The sequence below is a fragment of the Polyodon spathula genome, chromosome 9 (genome assembly GCF_017654505.1).
Source record: "Polyodon spathula isolate WHYD16114869_AA chromosome 9, ASM1765450v1, whole genome shotgun sequence".
Classification (NCBI taxonomy): Eukaryota; Metazoa; Chordata; class Actinopteri; order Acipenseriformes; family Polyodontidae; genus Polyodon; species Polyodon spathula.
The window spans coordinates 496,305-515,135 of NC_054542.1; the positions used below are offsets into that span (position 1 = coordinate 496,305).

Genomic DNA, 18,831 nt, shown 5'->3' on the forward strand with positions numbered 1-18,831 from the left:
TTTAAATTGGAATACACAAAAATAGTTGCTATGCCATCATGATCCTACAAATACCTCAGCTGTTTGTTATCAAACTTGTCCCTTTGAAAAAGGTATGTCTTACCAAAACGTATCGTAGACACTGCTCCAAACTAAGGAATACAGAAATATGTATAACATGTATGTGTACGTAGTCTCTCATCAAAACTCATTTCCAGTATATATGATTGATGTCAGGCATGTATTACTGCCTGATCCTAGCAGGGTCAACAATAGGACAGTTACAGAAAGTAGCACCAGTTTATGTTGCATTGTTTACATATTGCCATCAAGTAATGTTTTCTGATGTCTTTTCTCCATGTATATAGTTTCTCCCACCTGAAATTTTCATAATCCCTACAAATTATTTTGTAGATGTTTTTAAAGGATATTTGTTTTTAAAAGCACATCACAGAAACAGGAAGACATTGTTCAATTACCTTTTATTTAGTATAGAAGAGCATTTTCAATACTACCCAGAGAAGAGCAGACTCACCCATATTTTTAGGATTTGTAAATTGGTCCATGCAGACCTGTTTCATGTGAAACAACAGCTTTGCTGTACAAAGATGCACACTGCAAACTTAACCAGACAAGACAAACAAGAATATAATTGTCATGAACTGTTTCTGTGAATATATCTTTCAGGAAGACAGACCAGACTGCAACAGAAGCCGTACAATTCACATTTCGACAACAATCTTTAGTTTGCTTAAAATACATATTACCAATTTAGTACCTAACATTAAAACACGTAAAAAAAAAAAAGAAAACAGAACATGGTGAACACATAAATGAAAGCAGACAACATTAACTGAACAACCACTTCTCCCCCTCCCTTTCATCAGTTAAAGGATAACACTCCCAAAACCCCTTTTTACTGCAAAAACAAATGGTTCCTTAGTGGCCCAACCCCTTCACAAAAATTCAGCCACCAAAACCAAAGGGCGGTCTTTTGATGCATAGATTGGGTTCAAAACCAGGATGGCACAAGACATCTTGCTAGCTTTCTGTAACACTAGTGGTAAATACCCAGTTGTAATATTTGCAATATAACCACCATTAAGAGTAAATCATTGGTCTGCTAACCCTTTGCCCATTACAGTATAGTGTTACATCAGAGTTTTTGTTTCTTACATTCTAATTTCTCTCCTTCTCATGCATTTTTCTGTCCTTACAATGCTAGTTCTTGCAGTATTTTACATTTTTTATGCAAATTACAACCATCAGGTTTCAGACTATAGAATGAACAGCATAGATTGTGTAAAAAAGAATAATTACTGTGCAAAGACATATCTCTAATGAGAAAAACCTTCAAGCGTGGGTTTTTTCATTTATATTATTTGATCTGTTAGTGTGGTGCATTAAAGTTCTTGTTACTTCCGCAAGCCAGTTAAATTGTACATAAATACCAACATAAAAAAGGGACCGTTGTGTTGATTACATAAGAGACAATCTGGGACTCATTTCGTCTGTTGCAGCACACAACCTTGCGACCTCTTGTAGCGCAGGGTTCTGCCTGTAGATGTAGGCATTAGCTTCACCATCCAAGCCAGCCAGCTCCGCCAAAGATGAAACACAGGGATCGTGGTCCATCAGCATCTCTGGAAGCCGATAGGACATGCGGTTGATTCTCTGGGAGCGTCGCACAGGGGTTAAGAACTTCAGATCCTTTATAGCACTCTTACTTCCTTCACCCTGAATCCTCTTCTTTACACTGAGGGAAAAACAAGAAGTTATTACGGTAATACTGCGACTGTTTCAAATCCCATGCCACAAAAAACAAAACAAAAAGGGTTTGATTTGATAAAACTATACCGCAGAAGGATAAGCCAGAGATGGATTTTATGAAACTAGGGAAGATGCTGAATTTCAATAACCATTTTATTTTAGGGTTAATCAAGGATAAGTCGTGTACAATGTGGTTTTGGTGGTCTCTTGGTCACTTAGGAACCATTTGTTTTGCAGTAAAAAGGTGTTTTGGAAGTGTTATCCTTTAACTGACGAAAGGGAGGGGGAGGAGTAGTTGTTCAGTGGCAGACATTGTTACCAGGGGTAGCCACAATGAATAGGAAGGACTCGGCAACACAACATCATGGCCTTCAAACATGAAATCGTTCGCTCTGCTGTTTGTTGTCTCATATGCAATCCAGTGTACTGTAGGCAGGGATGGAGATCGCACTGAGCAAGTAATAGGATAAACAGCACCCCCTGGTGGCAATGTGTTTTCAAACTAAAAACAGAATCCTGTTTCCTGCAGTCCAGTGAATGCTTTCCCTGAACAGTTCTCCTGTGCAATAATCAGTATTAAAAGTTATTGCTGTCCAAAATGGCCTAACAAAAAACAGGCCACAGTATGAAAAGGAGAGAAATTAGAATGTAAGAAACAAAAACAATAGAGAAAAAGATGCATTTATGAGCGAGTTGGTGTTTAAAAAATGGTACCCTATTTTAGGCTGTCTTATAAGAGGATGGCATATTGGAGTACAGTACAGGTGTAATTATTCTGGGTTCCTGGCACATTTTGTAATGGATATTGCACAACATTCGATAAAAACAACTTACCTTTGCAAGTAGGGTGTTGTCTTTACGTTGTATTTAACCACAGAAGCAGTCGCAGTATCTTTTCCAGGAGTTTTCATTGCCAGGTCGTGTGTTTTCTCATCTATCTCTTCATCCTCATCAGATTCATTCTCTTCTTTGCACTGCTTCTCCACTTTCAAGGTGTGCTTCTCTGCCTGGGCTGGACTCTGGGAGTGAGGCTCCAGTTTCAGGTCTTTCTCTTCAGCTTTCACAGAGTCTTTCTGATCCATCCCAGTGCTCTCCTCGCTCTCACTGCCTCCTCTCTGTCCATCTGTGAAGAGGTCATACTATTATGACTTCTTGTATCTCATTAGTACAGCATCCTTCAGCCTGGTTTTCTTTTTTTCCCTGATTTTTCACCTTGACTCATGAGAGGCCAATCAACCACAACACATTACTCCCTATGCTGTAGGCAAATGGACCCCACCTGAGCCTCATGATCCCCTTTTATGGTACTCATAGTAAACTATGTGGGGGTCCTAATCCCTGTAAAACTACCAGTAAAATCTTTCCAACTTTCCTTCTCTCCCTTGTTTTCTTTCACACCTCCTTTTTAATACCTTTGGGAAACGCCCCTGTTCTTGCTCAGCACATTCCAAGAATTCCAAATAATACTCAAGTGTTTATCTCGGCTGGGAACAAGTTGATAAAAATCAACCGTTTTTTTTTTTTTTTTTTTAAACCTCATTTTTGATTGAATGTTTTTGAAGTTGCTATTTGGAAAGGCAAGCGAGGCTGAATTTGCACCAATCTACATAAACTACTGGCAGACTGTTTAGCGTTAGATTACAGTAGTTTGACCTAGATAGTAACCAAGTCTACTGGATGGGTGTATATAACCATTGGGACCATGTATCTGCTCAAACCTGTGGGCACTAGCAGCAGTCAAATACAGTCTAAAAGTAGAAGGCTTGGTTTTCACTCACCAGTATTGGATTTTGAAGTAGTCAACATATCTGCTAGTGCACAACATAACTTGTCAAGTGGCTGAAAAAACGGGAAACAAATGGTGACAGAATTAGTCTTCGTCCAACTCACAAAGCTGTATATCAAACTGTATCTAGCAAGTTCCAAATTGCACACTAAGGGGGTAATGGATGCAATTGTGACAAAGTGCCCGCCCCTGTGTGTATTTTCTGTTATATGTTGCGTGTGGTGTGTTAAATGTTGGTGTACAGTCATTGGTACACGGGATATAAACGGGTCTGTGTAACACGAGTGTTTAAAATGTATATTTGTATTTAGGCACGAGGATTGCACAGCACTTCACGTGCAAGTAAAATGTAATATGTGAGCACGGGGAATTGCACTTTATTAATTCACATGCAGTTGTACCGATGACTCCAATTGAATGATTGATTAGCAATCGAGTCTCGGTACAGCTGCATAAAAGCAGCATGTTTTCACTCACTCGAGGTTGTGTTCGGTGAGTGGAGAACGGGATTGGAGACAGAGGTAATTGTAATCGTATTTAAAATATCTGCTCACCGTGTCTTGTGTAGTGTTAGTCCGTTTTGTTTATCTCTTTTTTGTTTTGGCGAATGTGCCGTGTCCTGTGTATTTTTGTTTGTTACAACCTTTTTATTTTCTGTTCTGTTTATTTATTAAATGCTGAGCGAAAGCATTCGCTCAGCTCCACCAAACTCCACCTCTCTCTGTTTTATTTCCTGTTTCTGGTCTGACATCACCCACTCTGGCCGTCTGTGACAAATTTTAATTATTTGAAGTTATTCAAGCTGTATGACTTTGAAATTGAATTGCAGTTTCTGCACTATGTGTGTGCCAGCTTAGTTAAATGTACAGCGCAGTACTCTGCCCTTTCATTTTTAATATATACACCTGGGAGTTCTTACCTCATTAGTTTCCTCAGCTAAAACAGGCAGATCCTGTTCATCGTTATCGTCCATCTCCATAGTTGTATTTAATGAAGTTATTGGTTCTTTTTTAGGAGCCTGCTTCAGGGTGGCACCCGCCTGCAGTACCATGGATGGTCTCTTCAGAGTTTTGCCTTTTGTAGCCAACCACTCAGCCAGCCTTAATCTAGAAACAACGGTTACTCAAGAAGGTTAGCAGTAGTTTTCACGCTCACTCGTAATATATTTATTCACAAAAAAGAAAAACCTGCCATTAAATACATAAATAAAATCAAGCTGTGCGAATTCAAGCAGTAGCACAATAGTAAAACACTTTAATATACAAATTGTTTTCAATTACAAACTCCTGTTGACATGGATTTGAACGAGTTAAATAAAATTTGATTTTCATGAATCCAATCAAGACAGTAGTAATAAAAAAAAAAAAACATGCATTTTTAGAGCAATAGTAACTAACAAAACAATTCCAGAAATCTCAGCCATTTCACACGTTCAGCTAGATTAGTCTCAAACGAGCAGTTTTAAAATAAACATGTTACAGCACACTTGTATTTTAATTTTAAAACAAGATTTTCCATCCCTTATTCTTGTGTTATCTGTTTGCACTTGCACTCGGTCATTTCATCAGCGTCTTCTGGGTCAAAGCATTTCAGTCAATCGAGGAAGCAGACGATTGGTTATTTACAGGAAAGAAACCTGTGCCGGGGTGGGGACAGTGTCACTCTCCAGATGAAATGACCCAGTAAGTACAAGGCAGACTAAAAGCATGGCTTGTAAAGTTTTCTTTAACTTACAGTATAATCAAATATCATAAAATACATCTAAATATCATGTTTTAAAATGCACACGTTTGCTAAAGTGTGTTTTTCAAAATTGCACTATTTTGTTAGCTGTAATTACTTTAAATACATTTAAAGTACCACTGACGTTTTCTCAAATCAACTACCAATGCTTACCTGCGCTCTTCTGCGGTTTCTTTTTTGATCTTGTATTTACTGCTTAGGACAGTGTTCGATGGCTTTCCTCTATTTTGACTTGAGGCCTCAGAGGTCTTGGGGTTCTCTTTTGGCAGAGAGTCATTTTTCTTCATCGTCACTGGCAACCTTGGCTGTGGCGCGGGACCTGCGGTGCTACTGCTAACCGGCCTGCTAACAGCCAAAATGTTGGTTGCTTTAGGCTCCTTCTGTTGGAAAACATTTCCTCCTAAGGGCAGTTCTGCGATTTGCCCTTTTTGCATGTTTGTAACAGTCGACTTGGCTGCCTGGGCAGAGGTTGTTGGGGCATCAATCCCTGGCTTCTGCACTGAAGCTTTCCCATTGCTCGCTGCATTCGTTTTCTGTGCAATTGGTTTAGAGGCAACAGCCTTCACTTCAGGTTGAGTCTTCTCTTCACCAGTAGTTGCTGGCTTCCTAAAAGAGCTGACTTTTGATTGGACAACCTTGCCTCTGTAGGCACCCAAGACTGGTTTGGAGGCACAGGGCACAGCGGGCTTTGGGTTGGCACTCTTCCCCTCAATGAGCTGCTTCTGCTGATTGTTTCTATGAGACAGGAAAGAGTAGCTCAGGGTTGTACGTCTCCTCATTTCAGCAGGATTTTTGAACGCTGTGTTTCCCACTTGATTTCCTTCATCCACCTGCCTATGTGAATCTCCACCTTCCTTCTTCACAGGCGCTTCTTTGTTAACTGCATGGTTGGAAGACTGCATGGGCTCCAATTTTACCGCTTTTTGTTTTGGGGGTTCCTTAACGGTAGGTCTGTTCCATTGCTTTTCTGGTCTGGTATTTTCTTTATTGACCTAACAGTAATGAAAACATACCTTTTATAATGAATGGTTACACACACACACACACACACACACACACACACACACACACAGTACAAACCTTAGCCTATGTGGTGGGAAGGTTCTGTATAATGCATAGATTATTATTATGTCTATGACTGAGCTAAGGCCAGTGCTGGGGAGGTAAGTGAATGCAACTGCAAAAGACCAGCTGTCTTCACCATCAGCATCCAATGTTTGTGAATGAAGACCCTTATTTAAAACACCAGATTCATTTTAAATCTATACGCTAACATACAAAATGACAGAACAAAAATGCGTTAAAGGGATTCAAAGAAACATACCGCTTTAGTATTAGGTAGTCTATTAGCGGTGTGGTCTCGCTGGATGTGCTCCTTCATCCTATAAACAGGAAAAAAAAATACAGTATCTTCATCTGAATTTGAACATTGAGAAGAGATCCATGCTACGCTTACGCATTGCTTTGTAAAGCCATAATCATTACAAGATTTTGAAACCGAAGGAATGCTATAAAGCTTATATCTTCCAGTGATATATATATTCATATATATAATATATATATATATATATATATATATATATACATATATATATATATATATACACACACAGTATATGTATGTATCTATCTATATATCTATATATATATATATATATCTATATATATATATATATATATATATATATATATATATATATATATATATATATATATATATATAAACAACAAAAAAATGGAAAATTAAATCGTTAAAATATGATACCTAAAATAGTTATAACACTCACCTTGGGTTTGTGTTCTTTAATTGTGACTCCATCTTTTTAAGATTTTTATCTGAAAAAAATTAAGGTTCACGTGTTATTTGTAGACTAATGCACAAAAACTTAACATAATGCTAAATAATAGAGAGTATCCTGCGGTAAATTGCTAAAGTGAACACCAACTGAACATATGAACAGGTGTGTTATACAGTTTCAGTTTGGTCAAGAATTACGTGATCAAAACGCCGCAGTGTCTTTTCTACTATTCCATTAAAATTGTTATTGATCCATGTGCTATAATAAAGCCTCGAAATGTGTTTATTCATGTGGCTATTACATCATGACAGGAATGGAACAACGTCTTGTATGTTCATCACGTGTTAACTCGTAACTGTACTCGAATTTCGGCAGGACACCATATAACCATTAAACACTATTCATACTTATTTAAAAAAAAAACAAGCAAAAAAAATGTTACTTACCGTAGATCAATTTACCAATACTGTATATTCACATCAATCACAAGCATATTTTGTGGCAGTGCACTTTATTTTAAACTGTAAAACACGACCCCTCTCAGGTTTCTCTGTAAACCCAATCCGCCGCCACAGAAATACACGATTCAATAGTTGAGTTTACTAGTAATAATTTCAAACAGTCATCTAAATTAACCATACCTTTGATTGTCGTCTCCGTTTTTAGCTGGTTAGCAGGTGCAATGCTGAAATATTAATTCCGATACTGCTAATTCCCAAGTTACACACAGCTTTATTTCTCCACCCTGAACCAACAACGTTCTGCGTTTGATTTTCGCTCCGATCACACTGCTTCGCCGTTGATTGGCTATGCACGTTTCCAAACAAATCAAACTGACCAATGAAAAAGCTTGGAGGTTTTTCAGGCGTGTCCCAATAAAAAGAGGACTGACCAAAATTACAGTTTGAATTTTAAACCATAATAAAAACACTGTACTTCAAATCCCATTCGTTTCTGCTATCAACAGCAACATTAAATACAGTTATTAAAAATAAGTTAAATCCGTTATATTATGGCATAATGCATATCAGGATATTACTGAAAGCAAAATACGACATTGCATAGAATTAAACGCTTTCACAAGCAAATAATGCAGCAAAAGTTATGACAAATTCACACTGTATTTTGATTTGGTAAAGGTGTATATATCGTTTGAAATGCCCTCTCAACCATGTTTGGCAACCCTGATTTTAATAGCCTTTCTTTTTTAGACAAGGGGAGTCCCTTTCCATTTATAACTGCCCTATTTTTGTTTTTCCTGAAACTTTGGGACAGTACAATGAATGACGGTTAAATACAGTAAGTAATTGCAATACTGTACTGTTTTTGCGTTCCTGTTTAATAATATTATGAGAGACACAAGGGGACGCTCCAAGCACTGGGTTCATTTTTGTCTGGTCGTGTCATTGGTATGTCAACAAACGAGGAAGTGTAGGGCTGGTTTGCTGATGTAAAATCAGTAACATAAGACTGAGAAATGGATCGGTTCGTGTGGTCCAGTGGTTTGCTGGAAATTAACGAAACTCTGGTGATCCAGCAGAGAGGCGTCAAACTCTATGATGGAGAGGAGAAGGTAAAATGAACTAAACACAACTTGTTTGGAAGAAAGATACTAGGGCATGCCATTCAAGGCGAATCCCAGGATTCAGGCCTATGAAAGAAAGTTCGTAAAAACGTTTTAGATAAATTCAAATGCATTCATTTTTGTGGCAAGTATTATACATGCATTTTGTGTCGCTTGTTGGTTGTTAGTACATGTCAACTAAATGATCAATTATAGTGAGAAATTTTCCCCAGTGAGTAATGAATCATACGCCACTGACTGCACTGTCGTGCAGATTTATTCTCAGCCTCCGTAAGTATGCCTGTTTCGGTGTTTGTTTTACTGGTTTAATGTTAATTAAAGTTCGTTGTGATTATAGTACAATATGTACCGCAACTACAGATAGATCACGTGAAGGGCTTGTATGTGTTTTTTGTTTGTTGATTAGGGGAAAATGGATCTGGGGACTCTGCTTCTAAGCACACACAGATTGCTCTGGAGGGACCACAAAAATCATGTAAGTTGATATGAAATTGATTGCTTTAGCTTAACTGGTTAACAGGTCTTGGTAGAGGTGGTCATAAACATCCTATACTTTCGTATTTGTGGCCTCATACATGTGTTTTTTTTTGTACAAAAGATAAACATTAGAGATCCCTGCCAGTATTGTGTGCCAGACTTGCATATTAAATTAAAACTTGTAGTAAAACTGTTTGTTGTGTTTGTATTTTTTGTAAAGCAAGAAATGTACCGGTAGATTGTTTGCAGTAGTACTTGGACTATTTGCTTTATTGCTGAAATCATGATTTTTCATTACTGATCAAAATCAATGTGTGCTCTTTCTGTTTGTTTCAGGACTGTTGTATAGCCATGCCACTGTCACAGATTGTATTATTTGAGGAGCAGGCAGGAGGGATAGGGAAGAGGTAAGCAATCACAAACAAGCGGTTAGCCTCAGCTTGTTAGCCTCAGCTTGTTAGTCTCCTCTAGCTCCTTTTTTTGTGTGAATAATCTTTTGTGTGTACTTAAACATTGTTGCTGATTGTTGAACTTATGTAGACTTCAGTATTCTACCTTGGCCATCATAACCCTTCAATGTCAATGCAGTTGAGCAAGGTTGGGATGAACTTGCATTGATGGGTGAACTCCTCAGCTTTCCTCACTGACGCAGTTTCGTCCTGTACTGCTTCCTCATGACATGAAGTTTGAGGCATTCTCACTTGGCAATACAGAAGTCTCCATTGCCATCACATATTGGTACTTTTTACAGTTTCATATTTCCTTAAATTGAATCAACCTAAAACAGGCAAAGAATTGTAGGTTTTGTCCTTTATACGGTTTGAAAGTTGGCTTCATAAAAATCTCAGATTATGATATCTCTGTCACTTTTTTTTTTCTACTCAGTGCTAAGATAGTGGTTCATCTTCACCCAGCGCCTTCCAACAAAGAACCTGGACCATACCAAACCAGCAAATACTCTTACATAAAACTGTCTTTCAAAGAACATGGACAGATTGAGGTAAAAAAAACATAAAGCTAAACATAGTATCTCTTTGAAAATGAATATAGGTCCTTTAGAAATGAGAACATCGACTCTGTGCCAGAAGAGTTCCAAGGCCAAGAGAGTATCCTGTTGCAGATGTAAAACACAACTATAATGGCTGAACTGTAAAACTGGACTGTAAATCTGAAGTGAATAAGGCTGGGCAGTGTGATTGCATTTCTAAATCAGTGATGTTTTATTTGATTAGGTATCCATGCTAAATGTGAGGATATATTTATAATAAATATAACAGTATTAATCACATGGTGAACTTCAAAACTTTTGACCTGCTGTTTTAATGATTTGTTAGTCCTTTCAGATATAGGGATTGTATCTTGTTTGTGCTGATGTAAGCTCCATTTGGCTGTTTGCAATTAGTTTTCTAGGCGATTATCAGAAGAGATGACTCAGAAGAGATGGGAGCGTATGCCAGTGTCTCTGCCTATTAATACAAGCACCACTTCACAGGTAAGAAAACTTTATAAGAATCGATCAAAGAAAATCAAGCATATATTTACAGTAAAAACATCTAAATGAATAGATTAGCTTATCATTAAATGTCTGTCTTTTAAGACAAACTCTCTTTTAATGATATGTCATCAAGAGCACAAGCTTGTTCGGAAGTACAGTCTGTGTATTGAAAGTCTCCACAAACTTGCCCATGCTAAATCGCCATACTGGAAATATCATAGTCTGCCACTTTGAATGTTTCCATTTCGTGGTTATTAAAATCAAGCTTGAATAAGTCATAACCAAGGCTTTCAAAAATCTTTTTTTTTTTTATTAGCATGTTGATAGTGCTGATGAAAGATATCATTATTGATGGAGAACATATATGGAGAGAGTGAATATGCTGTGTGTGTTTTTTTTTTTTTTTTTTTTTTTTTATATATATTGAAAGGCATTCCTTTACAAAAGCAAAAGCAATCAGTATGGCAGTCATATTTTTGCTCCAGTTACCAGATAATTAAGGTTGCATGAACTAGATCTATAATCAGGTCTATCCTAACCTTTGAAGAAAACAAATGATAATGAAAATACAATTTGGAAAAAAAGTTGCCAAATGTTTGCCAGCTGGACTATAGTTTTAAAAGTTGTGAATAAATAGATTAAATTATTGCTAACTGAATGTGTAACGTTTGTACATTGCATGTTATCTCAGCTGCTGAGAAGGAGGATACAGTGTTTTAGTGTGACCAGTGTGTGGCACTGTTCAACACTATTGACACTGTACTATCAGATAGAATGATTGAAAGGTCTTCTGGAACACTTTTCTGAAGCAAGTTTCATGATTGAATTTACATAATTTACATTAACTTATATATATATATATATATAAAAACATAGATAACAGGTTCCTGACATAAAAAGCTTGTTAGTTCTAAACAGCATTTCCAATATAAAATGTAGAATAATATTGGGTTTATCTTTTTGTTAATAGCATTCAATGCAGAAAAAGGCAACATTCTCAGCGTCCGTTACAAACAGAAAAGGAGCCATGTTTTTTTGTCTCTTATAATGCATGACCCGTAAAAAGATTTGAAATTGTTCATACTTCCTTCCTTATTCGTGACTTGGCTGCAGGCAGGACGAACGCGGGCAGTTGGAATTGTGGGTATCGAGAGGAAACTGGAGGAAAAGCGAAAAGAGATGGACAAAAACATTTCAGAGGTACGAGGCTCTATGCCCTTGAGGCCAGCCCTCTGTCTGGGCTGCTGCAGCAAGCTTCCTCCTCCATCCTGGAGCAATTCCCACCCAACAGACACAAATGAGAACATTTTTAAAATGTAAAATACATCTGTTCATTTTAGAAAACTAGAACAAAAACTAACATCATTCTCTGAAGCTGCTGCTTTATTTATCTTCTTATTTTTGTAAAACCAAAATACATATACTTTGATAACCAATAGTAATTAAAGACGGTAAGTGCCCCAGGAGGGCATGCTTATATGATGCACAGTGAATTGCTATAACTCTGGGAGTGTTTGTTTCGTAGATATTGAAGGTATAACATCTTTGGAGCCTGACAACAATATCTCCAAAACTACTGAAAGGAAACTGCAGTCAGTTATTATCCTTGACTCTCTATGAAGAAGTGCTACAAAATTGTTGAATAGATTTTCTTCAAACGCTAGTAAAAAAGTTTATATGAAGTAATATTAACTATCAGTCTGCATAATGTATATTGTTTTTCACAGGGATGTTCTAGAGGTGCCAATATGCTCACATTGTCACAATCTGCTCACAACTGTGTACTCTTTGTCATAAAACTAAATGTTAACGTCCCTTAGCAGGAGGTATTGAGTGTTATAATTTGTGAGTTTTTCACATTACTAATACCTGATTTGGCTGGCCAGTCCTAGCCTATATGTTGGAAACTTCTCCACCAAAATGTAATTAAGTTTTCAATGGATATTTGATACAAAACTGGCATGAACAGAAAAAAAAAAAACAACAAAAAAAACACTCTTAGTTAATGATTTCAGTTCAATTCTACTTAATGGACAGATTACAGTAATACTCGTTACTGATATGTGAAACTAACTGAAATACCTTTAAATGGAAGCTGTTAAATTAAAATGGTACAATTGTTTTGCATATATACATAGTCATACCAAATGGAAAGAATGACTTCTCAAAGAGACGTGGTCCTTTGTTTAATTACACTTTAGGAAAACAGAAACTACCAATTGTGTCAAAATATGGTCTATTTATATGACAGCTTGGTACGAGAGATTAGAGTTTATCATTTTTCCCATTCATTTTTGATTTAATAAACCAAAGATACCCTTTTATGGTGCCCCTCCAGTTTAACAAAGGCTTCCTGCGTTGGCTGTTTGTTGCTGATAAGAATCCAGTGTTTCAGCTTTTGTTTATCTGAGGAAGTTCCTGTAGGTGTGTGCGTTCGCCTTTTGTTCCCAGGGTCACCCTGCATGAAGGGATGGAGTTGAAATAATAGAAACACGCTAAGAGGCTCATTTCATATCAATATATCTGGAACTTTCCATAACCTTACAGGTTATGTGGAAACATACATGAGTGCTACAGAGAGGAGTATAGCTGCCTTGCCTGATGATAATATCTTTAGGTTCTGCTGTTCTGTCAATCTTTCCTGGGTTTTTAATGCACTATTATATTTCTACACCTAGATGACGCTTCCTTAATAATGTGCTGTGCTTCTTTAAATGTGTAATAACCCAAACATTCAAAGTTGAACAGACCTAAAGGCATCAGCTGCTTCACATGCCCCTTTTCATTTTGCTATAAATAATTTTCTTTTCAAGACTTCATTTTTACTGTGACCGTTTAACATGTTGCAGGTGTAAGGACCTCTTGCCACATGGAGCTCTCTCTGAAGTGAAGTGAACTTATAATGTTGTGGCAGAATAGTGGTATTCACAGGAGTCAAAGCAAGAATGTCTGCAAAATCAAACATTAACTCTAGTTAGGGAATGATAGTTGTGAGGTGTATGAAAAATATGTAAAACCTTTGTTATTGCCCCTTACAATTGTTCCCTGACACAGTTTGTTGTGTCAGTTTTCACCTGCATAACTGTGCCTTTGCATGCTATTATACGCATTCATGGTGTGTTCAAACAATATCAGACATATTGTATAATATTAGTTTAATCTCCAGATAGCCTGATAGAAATATGTAATCATTTTTTTTTGTTCTATTTTCATTGGTAGATATGCAGTGTTTCATTTTAATATATGATGTGTTATCTTTCCCTCAGGCATTTGAAGATCTCAGCAAGCTTATGGAAAAGGTAAAAAATTATACATTTTATCGGTCATGCATTTTGTTTCTGTATAATCAAGGTCAAGAGTTCAGCTTATTAACACTGAGCCATTTATTTCTCAGGCAAAGGAAATGGTGGAATTATCCCGGTCTATAGCTAGCAAAATCAAGGATAAGCAAGGTGACATCACAGAAGATGAGGTAATTCTTGGCAGATATGAAAACTACAGCACATTATACAATCCGTGGTGCTATTCCTAAAAACTTGTTGCATTTCAATGCTGTAAATACTGTAGTTTTTTTCACAGCAGCAGCACCAAGTAGACTTAAAAATCACCCTCTATATAACATACAGATTGTCATCTTGTGATGGATTTGTCCATTTCTTTAGGGTTTCATTTTTAAACTTTAATGATGTAACATAACAATACCAAAACTTGAGCTGTGTGTTACTTATATAGTGGTATATATAGCACCTTTAGTGGTACAATTCTCATACTTACTCATAACAAATGTTATTGAAGAACTACGGTTCTTCATTGAAGCTTAATTTTAGTTGTTCAACCAGGCTGCCACGTAATGTAAGGACTCTTAAACTATCATCCATTCATCATTTCAGTTGCATTTCTGTGCCTGACTGAGCGCACACAAGATGTCAGTCGTATTTTACTATCTGCCTTGTCAATCCAATCGAAGGCCCATAAGTAAAGGGCTCATGTCTGACTTATTTATATGAGAAAGTTCTTCAGAACTGCTATTAAACATGAGCCCCTCTGTCCTCCTTGGAAAATTGTACCAAATTGTGAAAAATTCAAGTTGATAATGTATTTGCTAAACTCGTAACAACAGATCATTCAGACAGCTAAATAATGTATTTGTTAATTGAAATCACAGGAAGACTGTCAGTGTAATGAGCATCACTGTATTTCAAATGTTTTATTTCCCTCAGACTATCCGATTCAAGTCCTACCTCTTGAGTATGGGCATAGCGAATCCAGTCACAAGGGAAACCCATGGGTCTGGAACACATTACCACATGCAGTTAGCCAAACAGCTTGGCGAGATACTGCTGGCACCACTGGAGGCAAGGACCCCGTTCTTTTAACACTGCATTCATAATAATTCCAAGCAGGGACGCAAAAGAAAAAGTGTATTTCTCAATGAAAATATTACAAAGATATACTAATAGTATGATACAGCCCAACAGTCATCTTTACAAGCACTAAAATTTACTCTGAACTCTTGTTTATCAAAAGCAAGCACATTTGGCCTAAAAAGAATGAACTTGTAAATAAATTCTAAAATATTCATTAACTGATGTGATTTTATTTATTTTAACATGAAGATTACAGTATGTAGCTTCTTGTTTTAAGATGGACTGTATTGCTTAGATACCAGCTAGGCAATCCTTGTGGAACATTACATGGAAAATGTCAACTGTGGATCATGCTTTTAAGCTACAGTTACAGTGTGTGTCTACGTGCTTCTTTGCACATTTGGTCAGCCTAGTGGATTGTGGCAACTGTAGCAGAACCACCAGAGCATTTAAAGAGGGTAGAACCTTGTATAATATGGATTGATTGTTTTTAAAACTGTGACAACTGCTAAAAGTATTTTGAACAAGCCATACTATTGATCAGACCAATATTTTTATCCAACCTACTGATCAAGTTAAATACGTTTTAGGAACAAGGAGGCATGATGGCATTGACAGAAGTGTATTGTCTTGTCAACCGGGCTCGTGGAATGGAGGTAAGAAAACACAAAGGGTTTTAAAAAGCACATTATGAATCAAGGTTCACAAATGTATTATAATATGGGGCCTCAAGGTTTTTTAGTCTATTAATTTACTATTTTTTTTACTCTGTATTTAATTTAAAATGTACAATGCTATGCTTCCCCAACTTCCCCAAAAAACAGCCTTGAGGAGTCTTTTCAGAAGCAGTTCTTGCAGGAATAGTTAGTAAGCAGAAACCACCATGGGGAACACACACGTTTGAATACTATAGTAACACCATAGAGTCCAGTGCATCTATGTTTGGGACCTGGGACTTCTATGGAGCCATAGAGTTCAGTTTGTCATACCTGCAAGAGTTTATCTATGAAATAAGGTTGTGGGGTGGGACTTGATACAAATCTAAAATAAGCACTCTGCCGCTACACAAAATTGTGAGTGCTGGGGTATTGACCAATTTTCTACTTTGAATTAGAGGAGGTCAAGAGTGACTTAAATATTTAGTTGTGACTCTGATACCATTTGTTGCAGGAATAAGCATCTGAATTTAGCTAGAAGCACTTGATGGCATAATTCCAAATTGGTGGGAGGACCATATTTATCTGGCTGTTTGGTGGAAACCAGCTGGGTGTACATTTGTTTTGTATGTTGTTACCTACAGGGTGTAAATATGCTGGTAGAAGTGCTTGTGTATTTTTTGATCATTGAAAACCAGTAAATTACATGAGGCACACTGTCAGGAGCAAAGCGAGTGCATGTGCACTGACAATACTAAAAGCTTTCCATATTGCACAGATGTTATCTCATGCTAATGTTGCTGTGTAGTTATAGTTAAGAGGATACGTATCCATTGTGGGCTGACATCTTTATGTTAAGATGCTGTTGGTTGTTAGGAAAGTCCTGGCAGTTGAAGCAACTCATTTAAAAGGGTTCAAGTTACAGATAGATGTGTTACTTGAGGAAGAGGATGGGGGAATGTTGTTGTGATAAGGAAATCAATCAAGGACAGTAAATTTGTTGGGCCTAGCAGCCTTTTCCTGTTCCTAAAATTGTCTTTGTTCATATGCCTTGATGCCAGAGGTAATTGATCTCTGCCCACACTTTTCATCTTTGTCCTTAGTTACTTTCTCCAGAAGATCTTGTAAATGCCTGCAAAATGTTTGAAGCACTTAAACTGCCTTTAAGGTGAGTAATTGTACCCCTGTAATAGTTGAAGGTAATTGGGTGGCATTGCTGCACTACACTGCTGGAGGGATTTCCAGATGTCTTCCCTTCCTTTATCCTGTTTTGATGAAAATGCTGCTTTGTTTCGCTCACATAGAGCAAGCTTTATGCCAAAAAATGATCATTGACACATTTTGAACGAAAATGGACACCCAGCCTCACAAAACTTTGTAAAGCATGCTCGTGTTCTACCCTACAAGGATACCGACCACAATTCCTTATTTTAACCTGCTTGTATCAATTTTGCAACTTTAGAGCCACATGCATATCCCAGAACTGAGCTCTATCTCAGATACATCCATATATCCAGTTTGGAATGCTTCAGAGCTTGACACAAACACATACAAAGTACAGCATGTGTTTTAAATGTTCTTTTAAGATATATATATATATATATGTGTGTATATATATATATATATATATATATATATATATATATATATATATAGTATATGTATGTATGTATGTATGTATGTACTGTACTTGTAGTGCAATGTAGTTTAAAAGTGTATCATATCCAGGGACTGAACTGTCCCATTTCATATTTGAAGTATAAATGCTTTAAACCAATGTAGAAATAGAAAAATCAATAATGATAAAAATATCAATTTGAAGTAGAATTCAAGCACGAGTCAGTCGCACTACACAATCTTAGCAGTCCACACTATCTAGTTAGCAGTTAAAGAACAGTAGCCCTAAACTACAGTTACTTTTTTTGTTTTAACACTGGCCTCTTACATTTGCATGATGTGTCCACTTGCTTTTCATAGATTAGAGTAACTTTTTTTTTTTTTTTACTAGGAGAGCCACTGAAGACCCAAATGTGGCATTTTTTTGTACACATACAAGTACAGGCTTTTTTCTAAGGTACAATGGCTTGCGAAAGTATTGACCCCCCTTGGCATTTTTCCTATTTTGTTGCCTTACAACCTGGAATTAAAATAGATTTTTATTTGGATTTCATGTAATGGACATACACAAAATAGTCCAAATTGGTGAAGTGAAATGAAAAAAATAACTTGTTTAAAAAAATTCTAAAAAATAAATAACGGAAAAGTGGTGCGTGCATATGTATTCACCCCCTTTGCTATTAAGCCTCTAAATAAGATCTGGTGCAACCAGTTACCTTCAGAAGTCTCATAATTAGTTAAACAAAGTCCACCTATGTGCAATCTAAGTGTCACATGATCTGTCACATGATCTCAGTATATATACACCTGTTCTGAAAGGCCCCAGAGTCTGCAACACCACTAAGCAAGCGGCACCACCAAGCAAGAGGCAAGGGAAACTGGTCAGAATTGAAGGAATGATGGATGGCGCTAAATACAGGGAAATTCTTGAGGGAAACGTGTTTCAGTCTTCCAGAGATTTGAGACTGGGACGGAGGTTCACCTTCCAGCAGGACAATGACCCTAAGCATACTGCTAAAGCAACACTCGAGTGGTTTAAGGGGAAACATTTAAATGTCTTGGAATGGCCTAGTCAAAGCCCAGACCTCAATCCAATTGAGAATCTGTGGTATGACTTAAAGATTGCTGTACACCAGCGGAACCCATCCAACTTGAAGGAGCTGGAGTAGTTTTGCCTTGAAGAATGGGCAAAAATCCCAGTGGCTAGATGTGCCAAGCTTATAGATACATACCCCAAGAGACTTGCAGCTGTAATCGCCGCAGAAGGTGGCTCTACAAAGTATTGGCTTTTGGGGGGTGAATACTTATGCACGCTCAAGTTTTCTGTTTTTTTGTCTTATTTCTTGTTTGTTTCACAATAAAAAATATTTTGCATCTTCAAAGTGGTAGGCATGTTGTGTAAATCAAATGATACAAACCCCCAAAAAATCAATTTTAATTCCAGGTTGTAAGGCAATAAAATAGGAAAAATGCCAAGGGGGGTCAGTACTTTCGCAAGCCACTGTATATACCGAAACAAGTAGTATATACATAGTATATAGTAAATGTGTATAATTA

General features: G+C 37.0%; 2 protein-coding genes across 2 annotated transcripts; one reads left to right on the forward strand and one right to left on the reverse strand.

The window, feature by feature from the left end:
• Positions 1-444: 444 nt before the first annotated feature.
• On the reverse strand, positions 445-7,853 carry LOC121321348 (cytoskeleton-associated protein 2-like). The gene is made up of 8 exons (XM_041260246.1): positions 7,719-7,853; positions 7,066-7,114; positions 6,603-6,660; positions 5,432-6,270; positions 4,455-4,641; positions 3,528-3,588; positions 2,584-2,872; positions 445-1,735 (listed from the first exon to the last, which is right to left on the reverse strand). Exons 2-8 carry the CDS (start codon positions 7,095-7,097, stop codon positions 1,459-1,461), a joined length of 1,743 nt encoding a protein of 580 aa, XP_041116180.1. The 5' UTR covers positions 7,098-7,114; positions 7,719-7,853; the 3' UTR covers positions 445-1,458.
• Positions 7,854-8,462: 609 nt separating this feature from the next.
• On the forward strand, positions 8,463-17,756 carry LOC121321354 (vacuolar protein-sorting-associated protein 36-like). The gene is made up of 12 exons (XM_041260255.1): positions 8,463-8,650; positions 9,069-9,137; positions 9,476-9,546; positions 10,025-10,139; positions 10,542-10,631; positions 11,748-11,834; positions 13,901-13,933; positions 14,029-14,106; positions 14,855-14,989; positions 15,592-15,657; positions 16,761-16,825; positions 17,666-17,756. Exons 1-12 carry the CDS (start codon positions 8,555-8,557, stop codon positions 17,754-17,756), a joined length of 996 nt encoding a protein of 331 aa, XP_041116189.1. The 5' UTR covers positions 8,463-8,554.
• The last annotated feature ends 1,075 nt before the right edge of the window (positions 17,757-18,831 follow it).

Bases quoted from the DNA above. Each gene is read 5' to 3' on its own strand.
- LOC121321348 (XM_041260246.1), bottom strand. From the start codon at position 7,097: ATGGAGTCACAATTAAAGAACACAAACCCAAG. The intron at 6,661-7,065 runs GTGAGTGTTATA...TCCTGTTTATAG, and splicing joins TTAAAGAACACAAACCCAAG to GATGAAGGAGCACATCCAGC. The intron at 6,271-6,602 runs GTATGTTTCTTT...CATTACTGTTAG, and splicing joins GACTACCTAATACTAAAGCG to GTCAATAAAGAAAATACCAG.
- LOC121321354 (XM_041260255.1), top strand. From the start codon at position 8,555: ATGGATCGGTTCGTGTGGTCCAGTGGTTTGCTGGAAATTAACGAAACT. The intron at 8,651-9,068 runs GTAAAATGAACT...TTTGTTGATTAG, and splicing joins TCTATGATGGAGAGGAGAAG to GGGAAAATGGATCTGGGGAC. The intron at 9,547-10,024 runs GTAAGCAATCAC...TTTTCTACTCAG, and splicing joins GCAGGAGGGATAGGGAAGAG to TGCTAAGATAGTGGTTCATC.